At 34.6% G+C, this 11332-nt stretch overlaps 2 protein-coding genes across 3 annotated transcripts; one reads left to right on the top strand and one right to left on the bottom strand.

Annotated features, from left to right (window-relative positions):
- Nucleotides 1-22: 22 nt before the first annotated feature.
- Nucleotides 23-6052, top strand: LOC124308705 (porphobilinogen deaminase). 2 transcript variants are annotated; one of them, XM_046771676.1, is made up of 6 exons: nt 23-550; nt 1147-1219; nt 1865-2048; nt 3343-3613; nt 3741-4057; nt 4171-6052. In XM_046771676.1, the coding sequence occupies exons 3-6, from the start codon at nt 1870-1872 to the stop codon at nt 4343-4345; spliced, it is 942 nt and encodes a 313-aa protein (XP_046627632.1). In that variant the 5' UTR covers nt 23-550; nt 1147-1219; nt 1865-1869; the 3' UTR covers nt 4346-6052. The 2 variants fall into 2 exon arrangements, with proteins under 2 accessions (XP_046627632.1, XP_046627631.1); XM_046771675.1 differs by having other exon boundaries at nt 23-555.
- LOC124308711 (mitochondrial import receptor subunit TOM20 homolog) lies at nt 5227-9672 on the bottom strand. Its single transcript, XM_046771682.1, has 4 exons — nt 9419-9672; nt 8996-9087; nt 8222-8395; nt 5227-7583 (listed from the first exon to the last, which is right to left on the bottom strand). The coding sequence occupies exons 1-4, from the start codon at nt 9540-9542 to the stop codon at nt 7539-7541; spliced, it is 435 nt and encodes a 144-aa protein (XP_046627638.1). The 5' UTR covers nt 9543-9672; the 3' UTR covers nt 5227-7538.
- Between the last annotated feature and the right edge of the window lie 1660 nt (nt 9673-11332).

Here is an 11332-nt window from a genome sequence, read left to right as displayed (position 1 = left end):
ACGGCTGCCTTCAGTCAGTGAACGACCGTCATGGCGTGTAGAACGTGACAGACGTCGAGCAAAGTCCTCTAATTAACATAGTTGATGTATTTCACTTTCTGCTGCAGTGCCAGTGACTGTGAAATTGACGATAAAGATATCACGGTAGCTTTTCATTAACATTAACAAACAAATTCATACGATTACGTTAGTAAAATCAGTGCCTATGCAAATACACGGATGTTGCACGAACACCGTAGGATCATCGCAGTTTTCACGACTGGTGAAAGTACCTGACTGGCCGTGTAAAGGTCTTACGACCACCTTATGACCCAATTAGATATATCTCTTTTTTGATGTATGGAAGAATAACGTTATTTATTATTTTATAAGCATTCCGCATTAATAATCGAACCTCTCTTTGCATACTGTAAACTGTTTGCGTGAACGAGAGTCATTCTCCAAGTTGTATGTACAATATTCATGTAGTGAGATTCCTTTCATCGTAAACTAATTTGAGCCACAATGACCTCCGAAACGCGTGACGTAATCCGTGTTGGATCGCGAAAAAGTGAGGTGAGTAGACAGTTAAACTTGTTTAAGATAAGTTTCTTTTTTCCCACGTAGATGAGATACGCCCTTATAGTTATTGCACGTATTGTAACACGTACAGATGATTATAATTTCCTTAATCATCGTTGAGCGTAAGCAATGCGTCAGCAGTTTTTATTCGGCATACGATTAAATATTCCCGACGGGCGGGATTATGATGACCTTACGAACGCGCAAGTCTTCCGAAATTCGAAAATTTCAAAGTTCATTTTCGGTTTTCAGGAAATCAATCGCCATAGCTAGAATCCAGATGGTGAAATAAATTTGTAAATTCTGTAAACGGTGGGAGATTAAAGGCGAAATATAGATTTAACTTAGAACAAAAAACTTTAATACTGGCGTATTCTGTGTATCGATCGAGTTTAAATAAATCGGAGCAATAGTTGACAAAAAATTGCACATGCTATTTCGGAAAAGAATAATTCTGATGTGACGCAATTCGAAAGTCACTTTGATATGATATAAATACCAAGCTGATTTGAATATTGTATTCAACGTTTTAATTATGCGTTTTTCTTTTTCGTTTTTCATTAAAATCTTATTCATTTTTTACAGTTGGCACTGATTCAAACCAGATTCGTAATTAAATGTCTAGAGGATATTCACCCCAAGAAAACTTTCGAGATAGGTGAGTTATATTTTAAATTTTATATCAATCAACGTAATCTTGTGTCATAGTATCAAGGTTATCAAGAAATTGAAAGAATTGGTATTTTTTTTACTTTCTCAGATATAAAAAGTACTTGAGTCTAATTGATTAAACTGATTTATCTCATCTAGTGATTATTATTTTATATTATACAGCTGTATATTGCGTGATCCTGAAAATGTTGCCTGATATTCTTATTGACCCTCGGGATATTCTTTCACATTCTTTTCGTTGTTGTGATTTTGGGCATGCAAACTTAGTCTTTTATCACAGCACATACTCCATTTCCATTTAGAGTTATTTTGGTCTCGTCGACAGTTTGAAGAAATAATAAAGTAATGTCTATTATTTTAGGTTTTACTGCATGTTTCTAATTTTTTTTTCGTCTATTACTTCATGTTACTATCGTGTTATTATCATTCATCACAATCTCTGTCGAGAAATGATTTGTATCAAGTGTCTGGCAGAAAATAAGCTTCTAGTATGCAAAACGGTCTGTCTGGCAAATAATACTGGACTCTTATGTATAAGTTATACAATACCATATAGGACGTTGATTAGCATCCGTATACGCCAACCATTGTCATCGATCTCGTTGTTGAATCGTTTCTTTTTGTCTCCTAGTTACCATGAGCACGAAAGGTGACAAGATCCTTGACAAATCGTTGCCAAAAATTGGAGAAAAAGCACTCTTTACTGCCGAACTTGAAATTGCCCTGGAGAACGGCAGAGTTGATTTTGTTGTTCACTCGTTGAAGGATCTTCCCACAACTTTACCGGAAGGAATGGCCCTTGGTGCTGTACTTAAGTGAGTATAAAATGGAGTGTTAATTCTAGTTTTAATTATTGAATAGTATCACGCAATAGACATGCTAATATTTATGTAATATAACGTTTTTGTTCATATGGATAATTAGTGTCTCTTTACAGTACCCTGTTTGAACAAATTTCAATTTCCCATTAAGAAGTAAAAATCCTTGTAAATTTTTGGCACAAATTCCAAACGGTTTGGTTCGACACCGCCAAGCACCGGGTGAACTGATATTCGAACTGTAATGTATGGACGTGTTTGGTATTCAAGCTCATGAAATAAAGATAACTACCGACTGACAAAAACAGCTATGCTTTACGCAAATGAAAAATATAGCGAATGCATGACTAGACTGTACATACAACACTCACGATAGTTTTACCCCTCAAGGAGTAAAACACTGTTCTTTTCCTTATTTTGGTCAAAAGAAACTTATGAGGATGTATCAAATACAAATTCAGTTCGAAAACAATATATAGATAGGAGTATGTATTTATTTTTAATGACACTATATCCTGCTTGTCTGATGGCCTTATTTCGAAATTATGTAGCCTTCAACATTCACATTCTCTCTTTCATCATATTTTATTTGTAGGTTATTATACCGGGGTATTAAATAAAAATGGGTGTCATTTATTCAAATCTTCAAACCCTCAAATGTATCATATAAATGTCCAGTACAACGAATTTGTTATTGATGAGATATTTAAAAAACAAGTACAATTTCTATTCATCTGTCTTCTATGGAAGAAGTAATAAATCACTATGGAAGAAGTAATAAATCAAGATAATTTTTGTTCAGCATCATACAAATTTTTCAGTAATATTTCAAAAATACATTGAACAATTTCATTTAAATTGAAAACTACAAGATTGTAAAAGTACCGTTTTAATTGTTATTGTGGTTGTTCTTCGTAGTGTTATGAAAGATGAAAAAAAAATGTATGACTTCACACTTGTATGTTTGAAATAAATTGTCAATCAATTTACGTATTATCCAAATTGAATATCAACTTGACAAACTTGTCATAATTGGTTTGATTTAATTGATCTTGAAGCAGTTTATCACATTCTTCTGATTCGTCTTAGCAATATTTTTTGACTCATTCATTGTTTCTATCGTTACTTTGAATTATCATTGTATGACAATTGTGTTGTAAACAGATATAACTGGCAAATAAATGACTGATTCACAAATTGCGAACGTCTTACAGCAATTTTGTGTATTGATAAGATATAAGTTTTTCGAATTTGAAATACAATTTTGTTTCATTGAAAAATGAAATTTCAGACGAGAAGATCCGCGTGACGCAGTTGTAATGTCTAAGAAATTCCTGGGAAACACCCTATCATCTCTTCCAGAGGGTAGCGTAATCGGCACTAGTTCTTTACGCCGATCAGCTCAGCTCGCACGAAACATGCCGCACTTGAAAGTAGAAAGTATCAGAGGTAATTTGAACACAAGATTAAAAAAATTGGATGACGAGTCGAGTACCTTTGCTGCTATCATTCTTGCTGCTGCTGGGATGAAGAGAATGGGTTGGGAAGATCGTATATCCCAGGTAAGAATATTACTTAATTTCTAGATTTCGGTAAAATTTAACTACACTGAATAGAAGAAATCTTTAATAACAGCGTTTGAAAAGATAGTATTTCCATAACTTATTTTTTCTAATTTGTTTACCTCAGCTCCTGGAACCAGAAGAAGCTCTCTATGCAGTTGGTCAAGGAGCGCTGGGTGTTGAATGTCGAGAGACGGACTGGGATATTTTGTCATTACTGTCACCTCTACACGATATTGAAACGACCCTGAGATGCGTTTGCGAGCGTTCGTTTTTGCGCACTCTTGGCGGTGGTTGTTCAGCCCCTGTTGCAGTGTGTTCTTCCCTAGTTGAGAAAGATCTGAGTATAACAGGAGCCGTATGGTCGTTAAATGGACAAACCACCATCAGCTCCACTCTGAAGAGCAAAATATATTTACCAGATGATGATGGAGAACCGCCAAAGTGAGTTATAAATAAACTTTGAGCATTTGTCACATCGGAATATCGTCTGATTTGCAACTTGAGAGTCATTTTCATTTGGTAAATTAACGTCAACACTCTTTTTTATCCTATAGGAAGTGCCCGTACCGTGAACCCCGTTTATACTGCAGCATAGTCCCTGGAAAAGTGAGCGGAATAAGTTTATACGGGGCTGAACAGCTTGGGCAAGATATTGCAGAGCAATTAGTGAGTAAAGGTGCACTAGCAATAATGTCAGAGGCTAGGCAAGAAGTTCTTAGTACGCCATAGTGATATAATAGGTAAATAAACTGTTGTACATTGCATGTTGGTTACGGGTGGGTAGTTGAAATTTATTTTTCGTATCAGCCTTCGATTTTGTGGCGGAAGAATACGTCTTGCACAGTTTTAAGCTCGGAAGAGTAGTTATGATTAATTAATTGAAAAATACAAAATTATCGGCGACAGGGACATTGCATCTTGTCAAAGAATTGGATTATCACCTCAACACACTATAGATTTCGTATCTTTATTGCTGCTCAAATTACATTTATACATATTTTTTCCTGTCTCTTTGAAACAATTGTCATACCATCAATCAGTCAGAATTGTTACCACCTGGGAAATTTGTACTATCTTTGTTTCTTTCTTCTTTATTAAGTGTTTATAGATAATCATGACATTCGGCCCTATACAGGTATAAAGTTATATTAAATGAAATATTTGTTCCGTTTTCAAATATTTATTTGTACATATCACCGTGTTGATAACTAGTTGAATAATTTTACTAAATTTTTTTCCATCGGCTTCTACTTACCAGAGACACCCAAACACCATGGAAAATGTCAGGAAACTTATCTCTCGGTTATTTCTTTGACTAATTATTCGATATTCGAAATTATTTTCATCACGTGTTCGATATTAGTCCATAACAGAGACTTAAATCAATCAATTTTGCAAAATTTCTATGCTTCCAGCACAAGCTGTTGCCGTAATTCAGTTCATTTTACGGCTTAATATCATAAAGGTCTATTAGAATCAAAGGTAATGGAACAACAATAGCAGAACCCCAAAATGGGTGTATAGAAGTGATGAATTTATAATGGCCTTGCTTCCAAAAATTTTGCTCAACATATTCTCATGAAACCATGATACATTTTTTCTTATGGTCAAAATTTGTCTTATTCATGGTTGAAAAACCGCGTAAGGCATTATCAAGGATAACAGTAATACAAGTAATGATCAGTGCTGTAATTATTAAATATGTATTATCTAATCAGTACATGTGAACGGTTATGATAAAGTGAACCGTGACTATACTGGCCTAAACTATTTTGTGAAATAAGAGATCATGACTTTTACGCAATAGATTACAATACTGAGTGATTCAGTTGCACAATCTCAAAATGCCTATACATATGTGACTCAGCTCCTCTCTTTCACTCATTTCATATTTCTAGTAACTGAGATCTAGAGACTTGGGGGAAAAAAACTCGAGTATCGGAGAATTTGTCTGATCATAATGTTGTTGGGTAATTTAGAGATTGTTGAAAAATTGTATTGATAATGAGAAAACGCGTGAGCTGATCATTTTGAGTAACTCATGTTATGATTTAAAAATAATTATTATATACTGTATTTTCTTTCGCGCTTGATCTAGAAATTTTTTTTTTTAATTTAACATTAGTACCAAAGCGCTCTTGTTTGTACATACCGAAGTAATATATATATATTTATATATATTGTATATACAACTAAGAAATTACTGTTATTATTTTTAATAAGAACTTGATATACAGAACACGTATATAAACATATGTATTTAATTCATTTACCATTTTATAGTTGGTATATTAAGTACAGTTTACATTATGGATTGAGAGATTCAGAGGAGAGAGATAAGAGTGTAGTCACAAAGAAAATTTATTGTACATTAGATGTAATATGAATACGAAGAATAATTGATAATAAAAACAGATTTTAAATGAGTTAATATAATTCAAATTGGCTTATTTGGTGTTAATTGGTAATATAATTAATTTCCTTGAAGAAAAATGATCGATATTTCAAATACAAAAGGGAAAAAACTAACACGTAAGTGAAACTTGTATTTCGGAATGGAGTTTTTGAATATTTATATCGTATTTTGTTCAAGATGAACGCAAATTTTTCAGGAATGAAAAGGCAATGTGTATACATGTAGGTATGTGTTATGTATGTACGTATGTTTCAAACTTACCTTAGGCATATCGGAAGCCAAAAACAATCAGTCGATTGTTATATGATGTGTACAAGACTGACAGTTTTTAATTGTGTAAAAATCTTCAAATTATTCGTATCAATAGAGGCACACCGAACAGGTAAAATTGTACTGTATTGTCTTTCCAGAGGACAACGTTATCTATCATACACACATTGTTTTTCAAATTCTATCCCCTTATCGGTATTGCAGAGGAAAAAACAGTCCGAATACGATTGACATGTAAAAATTTGACATCGATAATGCGAATAAGAGATTCAATTTACATATTAAATCATTACTGAATATCTATTGGAAAATTCATCATCCTCTACATGTTCAACGTAGCGATTTAATTCAACTAACCATTGATGGAATCCTTCTTTTCATAAACCGATTACTTTTTTGGTAAAAATAAACCTTGGGTTTGTCATTTATTAATAGTGTGATAAAATTTGAAAAACAGTCAACATTTTGTCATTATGACTTGAAGTTTCGTACCCTCTTCAAACTATTGAAGGTGATCTGCTTGAAACACCAGTGATCTGTTGTGACAAGACAACAGTATTGTGTCGGTGTTCCTTTGGTTTTCCAGGAGTGCAGGAAAATGTTTCTATATTTTTCGATCATGATACGATTTTTTATGTCGTAAATGAGGTTCATCCTATAAGTTATTATAGTATTTCCGTTGAAATAATCGTTTGCGTTGAACGCAAATAGTAGTGGGGGTGAAATTAAAAATTTGTATGCATGGAAAGATTGGTATGAGCTACTTTTACTCTGTTAAATATCCTGTTGATACCTTTAGCATATATATTACTGTATTGCTAATTACTTGTAGCATTATATGAAGCAGAAAAAGCGTTTCGAGTTTTTATTTCTCTTCAAGCAGCAATAAGGCTGTTGACGGATTTTCGTACGTAAAATTGTTGTTTATTCACCACGTTATTATAGAATAAATTGTTATTCACTGGCGCGCGTGCATTGCATTTTTACAAATCTATTTCTTAGACCGTTGAACGTCAGAAGTGTCGTTTTTACTTCAACGAATTGCATCTCAGTACACAACATGAAGCTAACGAAATATTTGTTAAGATGTTACGTAACTACATTAAATAGTATGACTTAGGATTTTGTGATAGAGTAAGAAATTAACAGTCAATTATTTTGGCTAAAACGATCGTATAATCTACTAACATTCTTTTTTTTTATTTAGGAATAACCAACGTGTTATTTGCTGCTTTGTTATTCAACATCTTCTTCTGCCATCGCTGTCTGAGATCCGATTTTCTGTAACATGATGGAAAAATATGTACCTTATTCTGAACCGTGATTTGCTTAGGCATCAAATACTATCACAATTTAAATTTAGAACGGTGTGGAAATTTGTAGTATTGGAGGTAAATAACGCATAAAAAAACCATAATTGTGTTTCCTTCATCTTTACTCTATTTTAGAAGAAAACAACTTCACGACTGACCAGCTTTCATCAGTTACAGTCTGTCCTGTCCAAGTAACAAAGCCTATTGGATGCCCAACAGTGAGTAACATACATTTCTAGTTTTATTTCATCAAGCTGATAGAAAGGCATCACCTTGCGTATTTCAATGAATTATTTTGAAAATCGTATGCACTCGAGACTAAAGGGCTGGCAACAAATAGTGGTTTCGTCGATGACCCTCATTTTTACTAAGTTCCACACAAATGACAAACAGGATAAGAATCAGATTGGTGATATATACAGTTATAAGAATTTATAGATGTACTCTATTATTAAGAAATATATTCATCGATTAGAAGCAACTATAGATCAATTATGCTTCACTCTATCAAGATTATACAATGAAAAACCTTGATTCAACAAAATTATAAGAAAAACATGTGCAAGGCGTATATTATGCTGTTATAATGTTCAATCTAAAACAAACCTGGCCAACTGACGGAAGTCTTTGTAGTAGGAGGTGGAAAACTTGTGGCGGAAGTGTTTGCTGTAGAACTTGCAGGAGCTGATTAGGCTGTCCGCAAACTGTGACTGCATTTGCCAAATGCTCAACACCTCCGTCGAGGTCGCCACCCGCCAGCATCTCTTCGCCCAACTGAACCTGTTGAGAATTTCAAACAAAAACATTATTCATTGATTATATTATTGAATAATTAGGGCATCTAACGATGATCAGAGGAAATAAACTTATGCTAGAGTTGAACAATTATTTCAGTCTCCGACACTCAAACATACACATGATTATAAAAAGTCAATTGATTTACAGGTTGAATATTTATATCGATTGTATCATATTTGACGATCTGTAGATCATTTGCGTATATATGTATGAAGGATTAGAGAAAAAAATTATTCACATTTTCTATCATGGTCAAGTTGACTTTGTTTTTCTATGGTCCATAGTACCAAGTCGAATACTAAAGAAATGTATTTCTTCTTAATACTTTTTGCAAAACACAAACAAGAATACATAGCACTGAAACAAGGAAATGACTCCCTTTAAATTTTTGGATCTAGATGCGTGGTGTCTCGTCTAACTCAAATGATGAACATGATGAAATCAGAATTGATTAATTCATACATCTGTGAATGGTTTTAAAAGAGTAAAAGATGCACTCCTTTGTACTGATTTCCTAGTATTGTTTTTGAGCCATTTGTTTATTCAAACTTCTCTCGTTTATCAATAACAACACATCCATACCTCTTGGAAGAAGAACCTCTGCATCGCTTCGTGATCTTTAAGATCAGGTATTTTTGTTCCAGCCTTTTGAGCCTGTTTCCTTGCTCTCCTACCTGGTAATAAGCATGACTTTATGAATAACTGTTTGTTGAAAATTTTTTATAAATTTTGCCAGTAATGAAGATGCAATAACACAGTGACGTCAAAGCAGTTAACAAAGTCTTCAGCAGCGATATGAGTCTAATGTGTGTCCAGATACCTTGTCATGCGTTACTATGTAACAAATCAAAACATTCAGAAGTGATGTCGGTTTTGAAAGCAGGGTTAAGGAACGCAGAGTTGACTTTGACGTTCGTTTTGGGAAGTGTCGATGCGAAGTAGAATTACGTTGGATCGATATGTAGGATATTGATGACAATGATAGTCGATGGGTGTGTAACTCACGTTCGCGTAATTTCTTTTTGAAGTCTGGATCGCCTCGCCGTTTTTGGTCGAAGTAAAAGCAATACCCTATAAATATACTGCCGGCAATTCCGGCAGCGATGCCTACTGCAGCTTTGGAAATCATTTATATTTTAAGTAATCAATTTCCAACTTCCGAATATCGTTTAATGTTATTTTAATTTTAGTAGAGACAAATTCACAAGGTCTTCATTGTGACTTCGACCATTGCACAAAAGGGGTTGCGTTCGCTTGTTCGAATATCGAGTGGTCCCAAATCCATCAGAATCTATCTTGGCTAGAAGGCTTGGCTGCTTTCCTTTGATGTAGGGTGCGTTCCAAAAATCACCAATTCCACAACTTCTCGATTGAAACCGGAGATTTTGGTATTGTGGAACGCAAAGTAACAGTTATCTTTTGTTAAACCAAGTTTATGCGGTAAACTCGGTTTATTATGATTTGATGGGTTTAATGTCAAGTTGTGGAACTGGGCCTTATTTTTATTAGCTCTGCCTGTCACAGGGAGTCTGCAGCGCTACCAGCTAGTTTCGGAAAGCACCCGTGAATTACTCCGTGATTGGATTACTGAAATAGAGATATACTGGAACGCTTATTCTCGTGGTGGGGGGCTAATAGAAAGAGATAACGCAATCGAGATACCTTTGATTCGTCCCTCTCGCATCGTGAACAGTTTGCTTAAAACCTTATCAAATTCACGTGCCGTATTATAGGCACTGATGCCCTGGATGCCGCCGCTAGCCAGATGATTTAGGGAGAGAGTGTGCCGTGGTCAATTTGATTGTCAAGAATGCATGTTTTGGATTTATTTTATAAAAATGTGTCATTGGTATGTGCATTTAACCTGTCGAGTCCAGCCTCCGATTTTGGTGTATCTACATATGAATCAAATTTATTATTCACTAAATTTGACCATAATTTTTTTCGTCACTCAACTAACAATCCAGAGTTACCATCTATATCATTTATAGTTTGAGATTCATAAAGACAAATGGGTTCTAATGATTATTTATGATCTGTGGGTATATTATACATGTTTAGCTAAAAAATTAATCTTTTTAGACAATTTTGATTTGTATAAAAATTATCCAGTTAGTAAATTGATCGATTGATTTATAAGTCAAAGGCAACTTCGTATTTAGCCGTGTGAAGTAGGCTATTGTAAATATTCTGCCTTACTTTTTTTGTGGGCAAAAAATTAAGCTGCTCAGAATCGATTCGTAAGACCCTTTCAAGACAAATTGGACCTTCAGGATCCAAGAAAAGGCAGCGAAAAGAGCGTAGGACCAACAGGAGAGAAATGGCGAAGGAAAAAGCACCCGCTGAAAAATGTCGAAAACACGGGTTTTCGTTTTTCGGCTGTAACTTTTGATGCGTTGATTGCAGTGTATTGGGCCTGCGCTTAATAGATTTCTCTCGCAAAATCAAGTCGGAATAGTGCCACAATTAATTTATTCCAGCACTTTTAAAAATCGCGAAAATTTTCGCCAAAAATGCAAAGGGGTTAGCCTTACTTTTTCTTCGTTTTTCGACCGAAAATTGTGGGTCTCCGATTCGATTTGTACGACCCTTTTCTGACTAATTGGACCCTCAGGAACTCAGAAAACGCAGCGAAAAGAACGTAGGACATACAGGAGAGAAATAGCGAAGGAAAAAGCACCCGCTGAAAAATGTCGAAAACACAGGTTTTCGTTTTTCGGCTGTAACTTTTTATACAATAATCGCAGCGTATTGTGACAGCGCTCAATCGATTTCTCTCGCAAAATTACGTCGGAATGGTGCCACAATTAATTTATTCCAGCACTTTTCAAAATCGCGAAAATTTTCGCCAAAAATGCAAAGGGGTTAGCCTTACTTTTTCTTCATTTTTCGACCGAAAATTTTGGGTCTCCGATTCGA

This window comes from Neodiprion virginianus, chromosome 7 (assembly GCF_021901495.1).
Source record: "Neodiprion virginianus isolate iyNeoVirg1 chromosome 7, iyNeoVirg1.1, whole genome shotgun sequence".
Taxonomy (NCBI): Eukaryota; Metazoa; Arthropoda; class Insecta; order Hymenoptera; family Diprionidae; genus Neodiprion; species Neodiprion virginianus.
The sequence above is the reverse complement of the archived record's forward strand: the minus strand, read 5'-3'. Positions and strand labels throughout refer to the sequence as shown.

Bases quoted from the DNA above. Each gene is read 5' to 3' on its own strand.
- LOC124308711 (XM_046771682.1), bottom strand. From the start codon at position 9,542: ATGATTTCCAAAGCTGCAGTAGGCATCGCTGCCGGAATTGCCGGCAGT. The intron at 9,088-9,418 runs GTGAGTTACACA...GCTTATTACCAG, and splicing joins CAAAAAGAAATTACGCGAAC to GTAGGAGAGCAAGGAAACAG. The intron at 8,396-8,995 runs GTATGGATGTGT...AATTCTCAACAG, and splicing joins AGAGGTTCTTCTTCCAAGAG to GTTCAGTTGGGCGAAGAGAT.
- LOC124308705 (XM_046771675.1), top strand. From the start codon at position 505: ATGACCTCCGAAACGCGTGACGTAATCCGTGTTGGATCGCGAAAAAGT. The intron at 556-1,146 runs GTGAGTAGACAG...CATTTTTTACAG, and splicing joins TTGGATCGCGAAAAAGTGAG to TTGGCACTGATTCAAACCAG. The intron at 4,058-4,170 runs GTGAGTTATAAA...TTTATCCTATAG, and splicing joins GATGATGGAGAACCGCCAAA to GAAGTGCCCGTACCGTGAAC.